The 15022-nt window shown below is 43.0% G+C and overlaps 4 protein-coding genes across 4 annotated transcripts; all 4 read left to right on the top strand.

Annotated features, from left to right (window-relative positions):
- Positions 1–735: 735 nt before the first annotated feature.
- Positions 736–1419, top strand: JR316_0001691 (uncharacterized protein; the record flags this gene model as incomplete). The annotated part of the gene is made up of 4 exons (XM_047887491.1): positions 736–765; positions 824–898; positions 972–1327; positions 1362–1419. 4 exons carry the CDS (start codon positions 736–738, stop codon positions 1417–1419), a joined length of 519 nt encoding a protein of 172 aa, XP_047752414.1.
- Positions 1420–3036: 1617 nt separating this feature from the next.
- Positions 3037–4395, top strand: JR316_0001690 (uncharacterized protein; the record flags this gene model as incomplete). The annotated part of the gene is made up of 5 exons (XM_047887490.1): positions 3037–3192; positions 3256–3389; positions 3453–3534; positions 3587–4109; positions 4175–4395. The coding sequence occupies 5 exons, from the start codon at positions 3037–3039 to the stop codon at positions 4393–4395; spliced, it is 1116 nt and encodes a 371-aa protein (XP_047752413.1).
- A 1279-nt stretch (positions 4396–5674) lies between these two features.
- JR316_0001689 (uncharacterized protein) lies at positions 5675–6064 on the top strand (the record flags this gene model as incomplete). Its single annotated transcript, XM_047887489.1, has 1 exon — positions 5675–6064. One exon carries the CDS (start codon positions 5675–5677, stop codon positions 6062–6064), a length of 390 nt encoding a protein of 129 aa, XP_047752412.1.
- Positions 6065–12060: 5996 nt separating this feature from the next.
- Positions 12061–13770, top strand: JR316_0001688 (uncharacterized protein; the record flags this gene model as incomplete). Its single annotated transcript, XM_047887488.1, has 7 exons — positions 12061–12133; positions 12196–12290; positions 12340–12416; positions 12769–12790; positions 12842–12861; positions 13146–13247; positions 13545–13770. 7 exons carry the CDS (start codon positions 12061–12063, stop codon positions 13768–13770), a joined length of 615 nt encoding a protein of 204 aa, XP_047752411.1.
- Between the last annotated feature and the right edge of the window lie 1252 nt (positions 13771–15022).

The raw sequence follows: 15022 nt of genomic DNA, 5'->3' as shown, positions 1-15022 counted from the left end.
GATGGGTTCCAAAAACTCAATCGACTGTGGCTTTTACTGCGTCAAGAAATTAACATAATAAATTTCCAAACGCGATTGAAATGTACGACGGAACGAATGTTAACGACTGGACAAGCACAGTCACTCCAACTTCTAGTCTTATCAAAAGAAACTCGAGTATTGAAAAGTACAATTGACCGGCACACTTCACTATCTTCACATTGAGTCCAATACAGGGTCGACTTTTGGCGTCGACGTTTTATAGTCTAGACGCGATAGCGTTCTATTCAAATTGTATCTCAAGGAGAATGACTACACATACGCCACGGCATGGCATGTGAACTCTCGAATATCCTATCCGGTGAACCATGTTCTCAGAACAGTATGGTTCCAGGAACTGTGATCGAAGTTGATAATCACGCACGGATACAACTGTATAACCCAGATGTAATGACACTGTCTTACTTGTTATAGGAACACCAAATGGAGATTTCAACCCACACAAATCACACGAAATATACAATGTACAGTATCGGATTTATGTCATTCACTAGAAATGTGTGACTCGAGTATCTCCACCTACAAAGAGCGTTTAACGGCTCGTAAAAAACACCGGTAAACTGCGTAAACTTCACGTCCATCTAGATCGGAGAGTTATTGTGCCAGAGCAACAACTTGACCATCGTCGCCCCAATCAGTTATTACCGCCACTATAAATTCGATTGTATATCAGAACACTGGTAAAGTATGTTTGTAATGGCTGGCTTAGGTGGTTGGATCATCGACGTGCGTTGTACACCTCTCACTATTGCTTTTTATGACCATTCGCTTACTATATAACCAGCACTCTGTCGACCTGAAACCGGATATTACACACCACGAAGATTTATTTACGAGGGCCAGAGCACACGAAATGAATGTACGCACTGAAAATGTATCATCTATGCTATTCTTCTATTAGAGATATGACCGAACTTACTTCGTATCTATAGGCCCCTAGACGCGTTCTTTGCATTGTTTTCGCTACAGGTGGCTCAATCGAACTCATGAGTATTGCCCCATTTAACGACAGAACTTCGGATGTATTCGACGTTGGAAGACTGTTCCCAAATGGTGCCATCAGCTCCCGAGTTACCTGTATTCCAGGTACCGCGTTCAGACTCGGGAACCATCTTAGGATAATCGTGTCAAAAAACGACCGGAGCGGTCCTGTTAACAAGAGTGTAGAGAAAATATACAACATTCAATGGCACGGTAACATCGTCGTTGCCCAATACGACGTTAACGGTATACACCCGATAGATTTTAACATCAATCAAATCGAATCTGTCGTATCTATTTTCTCATTGTAAGTTTCATCACTACAGACCAATTGTTTCTAGTATTAATCCCAACAACAATGTCAAGGTGGATGAAAAACATGGAATCTATCGAACGTAACGTCACATGAGCCTTAAATTTCGAAATAACATTGGAAAATGCTATCACTTCATCTGTCGGATCATTGACGGGTCTGTAAGTTTTGCTGTACACGCGCTACAAGACATTTTATCCGTCGTAATGTTAATTGTACTGGATTGTTTGCGATTAGTTATTACGCCTAGATATGAATGTCACTTACATTGAAGAGACGGTATAACCCGCACAGTTCCGGAGTTCGTTTGCGAGTCGGGTATTCGAATGACACAGAACGGTACAGAGACCAACTTCTCTTCTGCTCGACGTTGGTTCATTAGATGACTCGAACCTAAAATATATTAACGGTCAGATCACACTCAAGTGATTTACAGGAAAAAAGAAAGAAAGAAAAAAAACGTACATTCAAAATTTATCCTCCAACACTGAGTATCCAGGACATCGCGCACAGTGTCTAAAAGATCGAACTTGAAATGTTGTTCTCTGTCGTGTATAATACGGAATCCTCGGCTGGTATACTTTTCTATCCAACGTGTTTGTCTTTCAGTGCCTTCTTTGCGCACACACTTGAATTCTCTGTCTATGAAAGTGTGTCGAGGGAAGACGGACACTGCAAAGGTGGCGGAAATGAAGTTCATTACTCCCGCTACCGTTATTTAACTGTAATGATCCGAACATCTACCAGAAGAGTGTACTTACTCGAATGGTATTCGTGGAGGATATGCCGAATTGGGGACCCAACAACCCCTATAATTTGAATAGACCGACAATATTGAGTACCGTCCCATAAAATTTCCGTCTTGCGATAATTTAAAACCACTGTGATCGAGCTTCTACTAGGAATCAATCGAAAAGGTATCGAAGAATCCGTCTTGAACGATTTTTCGTAATCGTACTGAACATCTCCTGAAACAAAGGTGTAACCTTCACCTGCTATCCAGTCTGCGAGTCGTAGAACACTTTTATGATGGGTGTAGATGTCCATGTCGCTGTCCGGTATATACGTTCTATCAAAGAATTGTACCGCTTGGGATCCCGATACTATCGCTCGACATTCGCGTAATTTGCGCTGGAAACCACGGACATCGAAAAACCAGAGTCGGAATCTTGGTTCAAAACCCCAGATGTACCTGACGTACGACTGAACAATTTCTCGAGTGAGACGTGAAGTCCCTCTCATTGCGATCAACTGTTCTAAGTGACAGAACGACATTATCCGGTAGATTAAATTTGGGGGTAAACATGCCATCGAAGTGAAAAGAGTATCCTTTGCGTAGTCGTGGTCGGCCATTCGAATATATTGTTCGGTAGCAACAGAACACTTCTTCGCTGTACGATGATATATACGACGAATCAGTCAGAAAATTGCTCGTAAGCATCCTCCCACTTACGTGCGACGTATTACTCATATTACTAATCTTAATTACGTTGCAAAAAGCACAACCATCCCGCATTTGGATCAAATTGTATTATATCATCACGATTACTATACCCTTCCAAAGTTGAAAAAACATTGGCCTTAGCATTGTAGACACATTTTACGACATGATACAGCTATAAAAGAATATACTTCAACAGGTTATATTCGATTGTACCAGTTGAACGACCCCTTCTTATCACATTTTACACTCGACTTCCATTATGTCTCACACACAAGAAATATCTGACATAATGACTATATGGCAGTCAAAGAAATTAAGAAAAGAGGACATCACCTTCACGAAAGCGGCCATCTCCTTGAATACGAACGACCCTTTGGTGGTAGCACGACCAGGTTTAAATAATTCGAAATGGATAGTCAGTCTCACTGCTCATACTAAATCACAAAATATATCGGTTGACCATAGTCCGCGCTTACAGGTCTGTGACACTGTCACAGGGAAAGTGGCTGTACTAGTACACGCGGGTATATGGAAATGGACTACTGACCTCGAAACCGGAAATTTTGTACCGTATGGAGAGGAGGCACCCGAAGGCGTACCTGACGGGCAAATGTAAGTGAATTTGCATGTAAAGTATCATTGTATATTAATACCACTTTTCATATCAATTAATAGTCAAGATGAACCATCGTTTAAATGTAAATTTAGTTACGCCTTCGACACATCCCGCGATACTAGCATATGGGACAATATCAAGGTATCTTCCTACACTATATTAATTCCGTTCTATGACCGCCAATGACGGGAAGATTTTTGAAGATCATGTATGCCGTCAACCTGGATTTAACAAAGGGAACAGACCTCGTAGACCATGGCAGAACGGTCGCAGCTCGACTAATAGAGATAAATATATCATTAACACTCGAGTTTTCGCGAACCGTTCAGCATTCAATACCAAAGAGGGTGGCGAATATAAAGTCCCTTATGAAGTTCACCCTTGGCTGAAGGAAGGCATAACACGATTCCCTGAAGCTCATCAAATACCGAACCCAGACAGACCGAAATACTTTGAATTTACGGAAAATCGAATTAGCAGTCTTGCGGACTCTAACGAACCTACCTTCAAGCAAGGAGACATTATTTGGATGACATTCAAGCTAGGGTTTGTTGTTACTGGTGGCTATTGGTGGCCGGAAATCATTCCTATAGAATTTGTAAGGGTAGGGAAATTACCGGAGCAAATACATTCTAAAGCCGATCATTCACTCTTCCCATCCGTTGACGAGTCGTTCAATTTACTTTGCGCCGGGGACATCGTCGAGTTCACAGATGGTTAGTTGCTAAGCTTTATTATGGTCGATATTCATCTAATGCGCAAGGTATCTTTTTTTAACCAGATCATTCTCCTAGACCAGTAAAACGGATTAGGTTGCATGATTCATACAACCAAGAAGAAGACTCCTATCGAAGGAAAGGTCATGTCGAGAAAGAGGAAGACATCAATATGAACGACGAACCCGTGTTAGATGACGACTACGTGCATGTTGATGCACCTGAAACCAATTCCAAAAACCGGCTTCGATCGGGTAGAGGAGGAAAAAATACTAATCGTTCTTAATGTAATCGCCACTCAACCGCAATGTACTCGAACAACGACTCGGATATGTAATTAGATGTGTAATAGACAGGTGTGTACTCCGACATATAATTTAGATACATGTCGAGACATCAAACATTGTCTGTAAGCCTACGCTTTTCGTTATATTACATGGGCAGGATGCCTAGTTCCCATAACCGATAAATGCCTGCGTATATAACAGCCCAACCAACCGCGTCCAAATTACATGCTACTGACCGGACGCATTTACTTGGAACATGCAACCCATATCATCCGAGCACACACAGGATTGATACACACACTTCCAGCTCAGTATATTTGGCACAGGTTTCTCCATCTGGAAGGCGTTAGTCAAAGGGAAGAGCAATGGATAAAGAACCTAAGGCGACCAAGATAATAATCCCATGACAGACATGACCAACAACAGTCAGGTCAAACTCAAGAGCATCATGAAGAAGACCACAAAAGACATAGACGGGTCTCTGCCGATGTCGACGCATGTACAAAACATCGAGTAATACAAGAGGATGGAATATGTAAATTCCATTGTGCCAATTATCTTATCACACATCTTGCTGATGGACATCTCAAAAACACGAGATTTTCTACTGCTTCTAACGCTATGCCTTGGGGTTGCATGCGCTGGAATTCTTGTCTTGCGCCCGGCTTCAAGCAAGGTACTTGTTCGGAACAAGTGCAACGCTGTATTTGGAACTGGTTTGGATTTGTTCGAGGACTAAATGTGGCATGAAATTATCAGGAAAAAGTCAGTACCGAGTGTCAGTCTCTTCAAGCATATCCGCCTACGCAAACATACTACACTTTACACTTAGATCCCCGCTAATTGTTTTCTAATATTATATCATAACTTGTGACATCACATGCTAGATATTTCATGCAGTTTCTCGGCTACGGACGTGACGATAGAATATGGACCTACAACACGCGCGATGTCCACAGCACGACGCAACTGCTGAGCCACAGTAAAGCCATTTGACATTATCTAATATCACCGCTAGGATTATTACTTCCTTGTCAAATCATTTTCTTATCCGATGTAAAAGCAAACACTTGGTTGGTGCTACCGAACGGTCCCGACATATTCCTCTAATGTCCACACAGGATAGCAACTTTTGCTTCCCTCTACCTCTATTTCTAGAGAGCTAACAACGTTAAACTCGTACCTCTCGTTGTACGTCCTTTCTAGCACTGTACATTCTACTGTACCTTGACGCAAGCATTGTAGCCTTCGGAACACGTTCTTCCTGTAATTACACAAATGCAAGTGTGTCCCCACGTATCCGACCTGCTACCCATGAAGCCCTTTGCAGACTTGGACGCGTTCACAAATGACTACCTCGTGAACATCCATACCAACTCTGGATCAGTTACCTTTGTCATATCCGACGAACTCCAGACCATACTGCGTATCATCGGTTTCACACATACATCTGTCATAGACCTACAGACCGAGATCGGGTATGCGATCATCTTCCTACCGTTCCAGCGCACGCACATCACCACACACACCGTTCGAATGTTACTGTACTACACACTGGACCTACCATCGTCGAACGGAATCGGCCTACGGCACGCGAATTGGTCGAACAAGGCGAGCGTACGTACGGCGGAGCGTATGGAATTTGTGTTCGAGACTGTCTTGAAGTGAAACTGTGTATTCCCTCCTGGAAAAGTGATCGTTGGTACTGGAAATGGTATGCAATGAGGGGGTCCAGGAGCTAGGTGTGTTGGTGTTGATAGTGTTGTATTGGGTTTGTGTTGCGATGATTGGGAGAGAGGGACACCACGAATGCGACAGAAGTGACTATCGTGACTGGGAGGTAACGATAATGTCGTTCTGGCACACGGGGAGATTAGGTAGGGAAGCGGGAACATTCGAAAGATAAGTGTAAGTGTTCGTTGTTCGCTGGGGTCTACAGTAGAAACATGAATGTATTTATACTGTAGGACTAGCTAGCCAAGGTAATCAGAATCCGAATCAAGTAACAAAGCCAAGGGAGAAAAGGAAGATGAATAATATACAATCTAGCCGAAGGGAAGTAATCTAATCAGTCTCAGGTGATCGACGGAATAGGAATGAAGTTGAAACATAGATAAGATAACAAAAGGAAGATAACGAAGATGGGAAAAGCTAGGGATGTCACAGCCCTAGTTGCAAATGCAGACACTCACAAACTTCATCATACGCGCATTTATGCGACCGTTTCATCCATACACAGCAAGTATGATGTGCGACTCGGTATCAAATTGAAACTATGAGTCGTATATGCCTATACATGTAAAAGCAAAGGGTATTATAGTGGTTTGTAGAACCTTGTTGTCGAAAACCATCCGGAAGCGTAGAGGTTGAGTGGAAAGTTTGTAGGCGCGATGTACGGCAGATCTCTACGTCCAAAAGTTTACTAATGTCGAGTATATGCGTGGCAATGCCCTCTATTCTTCGATTATGGAACGCCGTACCAATTTAATGTTCTAACATCCTCGCACCTTTCCTCTGTACATGGCGGTTTTCTTGATGCATGAGCTTCATCATAACCCTTCGCCTCTGCCCGTCCAAGCGACTTCAGCTCCCATCTTGATCTCAAAGCTTACCTAGATACTGTACAGTATAGACCCTACGTGTACGCATGTCAATAACACGACGACATGTGTTTGATGGCATCGGGAAGTCTGCCCAGTAGTGCCGTCAATTAAATCCTAGCTTTTCACGTTTGTTGATGATGTTGTACTCTTTTACTCAGAAACGACTAGAACTGTAGGGACAATGAACATCCACGTCATTTTTTTTTTTTGACCCCAATGCCAGAGGAACAGTCCCTGAGTGCCTGGTCCAGGGGCATCTCACACAGTAACAGGTGTAGTAAAGTCTGGGTTATTTGTCGTTAATAGTTGAATCATTTCTGTCGTCGAGTGACATGATGAACCCAGAATGCATATGTAGTCCAGAATAGAAGCCTCGAAAAGTATACAATTCCGATTTCCTATCAAAACAAAGAAATCCATAACAGCTTGTATCTGAGATTGAACACTGCACACGAATCTTACACAGTCACTCAAATACCCCATTGTTGACTTACATGTTCGGTTTAGCCCCCACCTCTACGAAAGAGTAGCCAAGGCGTTCTGCCTTGCCGCATCGACAATATTAAAAATAACACTAGTGGTGATCGTCATTGTCGTCTAAAAAAATCAGGTTAATCCTAGTCAGCGTATGCTCTGTCGAATGACTTGTTATTAAACACAAAAACGTTCTACTGACCGGAACCATAGACAACAAAGTAGACTCGCGTATGCACGCGAACATGGTGTCATATGCGAGAACAAGCTGAGCGATGATAAGCTTGCTGATAGACATGATTTATTCCTTGCGGAGGTCGAGGAGAATAGATTCGAGGCTATTGCATCCGCGTTCGGGAGAGGTGTACTGAATGTGGCGAGACAAGAAGAAGTGTCATAGGTTGGAATAAGCTCACATTTAATCATCATGGACATCTAGGAATGGTAACTGCTTTTGAAATTCAGGTTATCTGGTATGCATGTCTACGTATGCTATTCTGGTGGAAATCTCCCGTGGGAGGCTGGAGCAGATAAACTAACGAATCCGCATGAACTATTGCTCGTTGTGGAGTACGACAAAAGTGTATATTCCACGGTAACGTGTACGCTACTCAGAATGGTTATAGAACTGCCCTGAGTCGTTCAATCAAAAACCTAATGTCGTATGACCATCTAAACACCAATATACGCCCCAGGGTGGCGTACTAAGGACTCGGGAGATTGGATAACCCGTCAGATGTCAATCTATTCAAAACTGTAATCGGTTATCGTATGACCATGTAAACACTATTACCGTTACCATTTCATTTCTACCACTGTGTTTTACAGGACCCTTGCACCTGAAGCTCGGTTCATTCTGGACCGACGAGCACGTTTATTGTAAATTTCATATAATTTCCGGAAACCCTCTCGTTTCACACGGTATTTCACAAAATTTGTGTTTGTGACAATCCATACATATTGTGAAGCAGTTTCAACTCATTACTCTTCAAAATTTTGACAGAAATAAAGCATTATGAGCCTGTCTCTTTTTGTCTCCATTTTTTGGACTTTTCACGGCGGGATATTCAGAATATAGAAATTCCACAAAGTAGGTAATCAAATGTTACAACATACTTGAAATATATTGGTCCATCCGTCTTTCACATTCATTTGAAACATAATGCTGCCAAATATACTAAGTTTCTTACCACATAGTGCTTTATTAACGGGTAATACACTGACACTCAAGTAGCGATGGCAGTAACCGTCTGTCAAATTGAGTCTAGTCTATGAGTCAATGCCAAACATGTGCGGTAACTTCATGGATTGGAATGAGGACGCGCCCTGGGCGATAAAAAGTAATCAATGTAGGTGTGAGTTGTGTAGTGCAGAGATATATGGCTGTCGGAAAGTGTCGGTTTAGGCCTCAAATCAACAAAAAACGGATATACCTTCTCAGGGGTAATATATAGTAATTTCTCTTCTCGTGGAGTGATATATATATATAAAATGGTAATACAAAGATATTGGAGTGTTATTGACATTATTGATACATTCACATGCTACGGGAGGCAAATAGGATTTGGGTGTCAATGAAATCTTTGATAATGTTCGTTTTAAAGTTTGAATCTGAATGGTCGGACTGGTTTTCCTCGTCCATTTTTAAAATGTTATGATTAGACGCTGGAAGCTGGTTGATGCTTACATTACACTCTACGGTAAAGTTTCAACACATGATTACTTTTCCCGTTTTCCTTACTTTCGGCCACACCTGTCCTACTTTTCCATTTGCAGTCACATTACAAGGCTACTATACACAAGCAGAGGCTTTACACTGTACTATTTAATTTTACGTTTTATTTATCTTTATCGTTTGAGCACTTCGGCCCCAGGCACGATAATTCCGATACACCCCCATTTTCCAGTCGTCCACTAAATCCTCTGCGCACACGATTACCGCTTCAATCAGAATCCATTTCCCTGGACACAAACTGTTTGCCCAAATTCCTTTCGGTATATCTCGCCCCTCTTTGTCGAGAATTGACGTCATCGTTTTTTTCCAATAAACTGATATTTTGGCTTCTCTCTCGTTTACATCCATAAAGTTGATACAAGTAGATTCAACCCCTCCAGCCTATAGATGGTGAATCATGGATGGTTGCCTCGATAGTGAGCACATACCATCCCGGTCCAAGGATATATTTTTTCAGCTTTGTTTAAAAATGTCCGCATCCCCTTTATTTGAGCGCACCAAAGTTCCGTCCAAAAAGTGGCGGTACAGTTAAAACATTCTAGAATAATTAGGTGCTACATTCATCAGAATATACCCGTTGATTGTTGGTTGAATATATCTTACATCGGCACCATCTTCGTCCCCTACAACAGAACCATTAGTTGCCGAAGTGGTAATGTCAGTCGCATCGGCAATTTGTCCAACAATATTGATAGCCCGGTAAGAAATATTGTCGTCGAAAGTGTCCCCACGGTATAATACCACTCTTTCGTTTAGAAATTCTTCAGGTCTGACTGTGTTTGGTAAGGTAACAAATCCGTTTTGAATCGCAAGTCGTAGCTGATTTTGAGTAATAGGTTGGTTCATGATGTGATATATTAGATGAAAGGTTCAGCCTCAACCTTTTTATACTTAAATTCTGACTGGTTAGTCGAGATGCGAAATGTTCTTACGTAATATGACTTAACACATAAGATGTTGAGTGTAATGCGTAATCGCATAAATTAACTTATGTTATGTCGAATATACTATCATTTTTGCCCTATTTACCCCTTCTGTCTTCGTCGTGTACGTAATTTGGTTGACCAATAACCTGTGCTTCTTGGCCGGTTAGAATGAACCACTGAGTCCATATACAAGTCAACAAGGTTAATAATGTTGCAAATGTTAATATAAATGCCGTATATCTTCATATCGCTTCACCATAGTCATCAATATCCTCGTAATTATAATGCTTTGTAAAGTCATTTTATTGGAACAAGACATCCCGGTTTTGTTGTAATTTTTTTGTAGGATATTGGGCAGGTGCTCGGTGGTATGGTACTGGATTTCCATTTATATCTCTTATGCCGTGGCACTGTAAGATAGGTCGAATGTGGGGCGTAGCACTATCTTCTATGATATCCATTTTTCTTCTTCAGAAACAGTCACTTCATGTATGATATCGTTGGAAGGGGGGCGCCGGGTGGTTGGTGGGAAATCCCGCTACGCGTAGTACAGATCCGGGTTGTCGGATAAGAACCTACGGTACCATGACGTTGGAGACGTCGGAGTTTGGATTGCGTCGGGACAAATATCTTTCAGAGATAGTCGAAAGTGGGCTTTTGGAAATTGTTACGACGCACTGTCCTAAAGAGACGGTACCAGTCAAGGCGTGATGGGGTGTTTGAAGTGTGTTTGTGTATCTCGATTTTAGAGCTCAATATCATATACAATGCTTTATTACCAACACATTCAATATCAATTAATGTATCTACCTTGCTACTCAATCATATAGATACTACAGTCAACAGACTACCGGTTACACTGTAACTGTGCACTCATAGTCAGGCATCTGTCCGGTGACATCGTGATCCATCCAAAGTCGTCGCCAGTTAGCGGATAGGCGATGCACTCAGATAGACAGCTAACCCGTGATATTCTTATGCCACTCATGGGAGATCTCAGCAAGCGATCTCTATTATGACATTGTAATCTAAGGTCCGATGTGCCCATTGAAGAAGATATCTCGAACATTCAGTATCATTCATCGCCGAGCAATGATAATCAGCACTGTGAACGTCTGAGCTGGCAGCGTTTATCAGTTGCTTGTCATCTATACCGTGTGTCAGCACTGCACTTATATATGCCTAGCTCCATTCATTTTAGAAGAAAATTATGAACTGTTTAAAATTTTGGACGTCACAAATCACGACTTTTGTGCTCTGCAGCCATCCTATGACATAGTGAAAGCAAAAATATGTGTCGCCTCTAAAACTTGATGCTCTCTGCTCATCATGTATCCATAATTTTGGAAGAGCGATGAGCAGTCGCAAAGTCGTACCCTTAAAGTCAGTCGTGTGAAGATGCTTTTGTTCTGGAAGCGACTTGAACAGATTTTCGCATATTACCGTCCGTGCGATTCCCACTGTACCCGCAAGTTACTTCTCCGACCGCGTATCCATCGTTCATCAACACCGCGTTGGTTAAATAGTCAGTGTGTATCGATCGGTTTGTGGAGCGTCGAGTGCTAGTCGTTAAACAGGGTCGGATGTATCTGGTGAATCCCACGAATGTGTGGCAGTTCCATCAGTCGTTTCAAAGCGGATTTATTACCTTGCCATACACAGTTAGACGGGAAGATTTCTGACAGATAGAGTAGTATTCAAAGGATTCTAGGATAATGATGAGCGTGGTAAGGAAAAATGAACAGGATATCTATGTAGGGAGACCCATCCAGTACGTTGTGTGCTTTTTACATTAAATTTTTCAATCTCAATCTCTTTACGATTTCTTTTTTACAAAAAAGGGTTCATCTATTATAAGGTGCGTCCGCCAATTTGAGTCCAAGTTTTTAACGCTGGAACAAAAAACAGTGTTCAGTATCGCCCAATATGGAAGGCGCCGCGGCATTTACCGCCCGGTTGTTTTCGCGTTTATGTTTACCCGGCACTGGGCGGGTACTAGGTCACATGTAGTTCCGCGACGCATATGTAATACTTGCAGTGGCTCTCAATGTGTTTCAAAAGAACTTTCTGCAGCTGCATTCTGTTCGTTCAAAAGTACGCTCGAAGACGGAGGGACGGTGGACAAAGCAAGGGACCCATCCAGGGAGGCCCTAATGGTACGTTCTACTTGTGTTCAATTTTTTAACCTTAACCATAATTTCCTAGCTTTACCATCTCATCGACTCCGCCACCCTTCACGACGGTCGCATCCGCCAAGCCAAGCACGTCACCACGAGCTCGCTGTTAGTGGCACGCATGAAGCTGCGTGTCATGGGGATACCCTAAGTTGTTTGTACAGCAAGTGGTGAGTTGGCTCGTACACAACGAACAGAGAGCTAACGACGCACCTGAATAGAACGCCTCCAGAATGCCCATGGTTTTTGTTTGCACGCTGAGCGGTGAGCTGGAGTGTACACGACGAGCAGAGAGCCGATCATACACCTGGATAGAGTGCTTCTACAATGCCCACACAGTGTTTATGTCGAGGATTTCTTGAGTCATATCTATGCGCTATTGAGCTAACGTGAGTTGCAGTGCACATGACGAGCAAAAGGTTGACGACGCATCTGGATAGAATGGCTTTATAATGCCCAGTGGTGTTTGGGTCGACGTGACGGTGAGTCGTATTCGCACACTGTTGATCTGGTTAATACCCTTTATACCGCAGACACATGGCATCACTGTGCGGTGAGTTGGGGCGTAGACGACGAGCAGGTATCTGATAGAACGGATGACGGTTTTGCTTGTACACTGAGCGGTGTGTTGGAGTGTACACAAAGAACAGAGAACTGATCCCGCACCTGAATAGAACCTTTCTACAGTGCCCCGACATTGTTTGTGCCAACAATATGTTGAGTTGTATCTATGCGCTGTTGAGGTGATACTGATACGTTTTGTATACGGTCAGGGTACGGAGCGGTGAGCTGGAGCGTGTAAGACGTACAGAGAGTTGATAATACACCTGGATGCAGTCTGTATGCACCATACGAAGCTCCGCAACACGTTGAGTTCCATCCCCATAGTATCGGTGGTAATTTGATTTGCACAGCGTGGAACACTGAGTACTCTCATCGGTGTGTATTCAGGCCATCCGTTGGTGCAGAATGCGTACCTCGCTATGCGAAGCTCAGGCCGATGAGGGTTGAACCGATGGCATACAGGAGAGATGGTTGTGGTATCACGTATGACTAGTAAAGTTGAGGCGTACAAAATGTGCAGAGGAGCAATGAAGCGATGGGAAGCGGGTGAGATGGCCAGTGGGGAGGACATGTTGGGTTGAACGATGACTGATGATACACCTCCGACAATGCCATGTATGTTATGGCTTTCGCATTGCCGCCACGCTCCACCTTGCCTACCACAACACACAGAGCGCTCTGTGTTGTGCCCTCCACCCCTCCTCTGACGCCATTATTTTCCGCCCACAACTACATGGAGCGCATGGCGCACACGCCCTCCATTCCGCTCCTGCGTGTCGCTGCAGCCGCCACCACCGTGACATACACTCCGCCGTCGCACCTCCATCCTCCACGACATACAAGTAGCGGGGTGCCGCCTGCACGGGGAGGCACCGGAACGCCGACGCGGTTGAAATAGAACCCCAAGAGTATCAAAATGCGCTTTTCGCTCTTCTTGTCCTCTGTTTTCGTATTCGCGTATACTATCCTGCTAGCATCTGCATCTGCATCCGTTTCACCCAAGGGAGGGTTCTCTCTCCCATGATTACCCTAGCTGGTATAGTAGAGTAAAGGTCCCAGATCAATCTGAGTTATCCGCTGAATAATGTTCTGTTCACGATAGTATTTTTATCTATATCAAAAATGTAGCTGATATAGCGACAATGTCAACAGTAAAAAACAAGCCGCTACTTTACTTTACTCGAGCGAACGAGAATGGGAATATATGGTTAGTAGACAAGCAGTAGTACGAATTTCGATATGAGGGGGGAGTGTCACTGAATATCATCGAACATATGAGGATTTTGATAGTAACAAACCAGAGGTGACCAGATATTGTCTGCTGTCAAGTAAACGAGAACAGGGTGTGAGAGCGGACTCGTTGACAGGGAAAGGGGAGTAGACGGTAGCAAACAGCTCCACGATGTCGTGTCGACACGGAAGTTTGGCGGAAGTAGCATAAAATATACTTCGTAGCGAAGGCGATGTGAAGGAAGACTACGGGAAAGTTGTCGCTTGTACTGGATGAGCATAGTGGTAGGCTTCTGCTTGTCGCGAACGGGGGAAGGGTATGTGGGACAGTAGATCACGAGTAAAATCGACGTCTGCAATGAAGTGGATTTGGTTGCTGAAGCGCTGAAGCGCTGACCGGGACCGTTTACACTTTCTTAGTCACACCAAACAAATCACATGAGTATAATGACTTTTCGACGCGTACTCCTATTTAGTACTGTCACGTTCTATTTTTGTGCACATGTTAATATCAAGATTTATTCTGTCGTTATCTGAAAGCGGTGACTACAGGAAGACTTTGTACGTGGCTATACAGAGTTTTACACCAGTTATACTTTAAGTACACCAAATACTCTTATAACGGTCGTTGTATAAGTATATATAATAATATTAAATATTGGAATGAACACTCACGGTAAACATATGCGCCTATGGCAGAGATGAAGGTTGTCTGGTTCTATAATTACATAGAGCGTTCCCTTTAAAAAAGATATTTGTCAGTGGTCATGTTTTATTAGACAAACAACATACATCTCTAATGGTCGTGTCCTTGACTGTTCCATATATGACTTTCCCACCTTGACTAAAGAAAAAAACTTTAGTTCCAATCTAGAAAATGTATGAGTATAACCAATGGTTAAAGTAGAGAATTGAGCATG

Source organism: Psilocybe cubensis, chromosome 2 (assembly GCF_017499595.1).
Source record: "Psilocybe cubensis strain MGC-MH-2018 chromosome 2, whole genome shotgun sequence".
NCBI lineage: Eukaryota > Fungi > Basidiomycota > Agaricomycetes > Agaricales > Agrocybaceae > Psilocybe > Psilocybe cubensis.
This window is presented reverse-complemented; position numbering and strand designations above follow the sequence as displayed.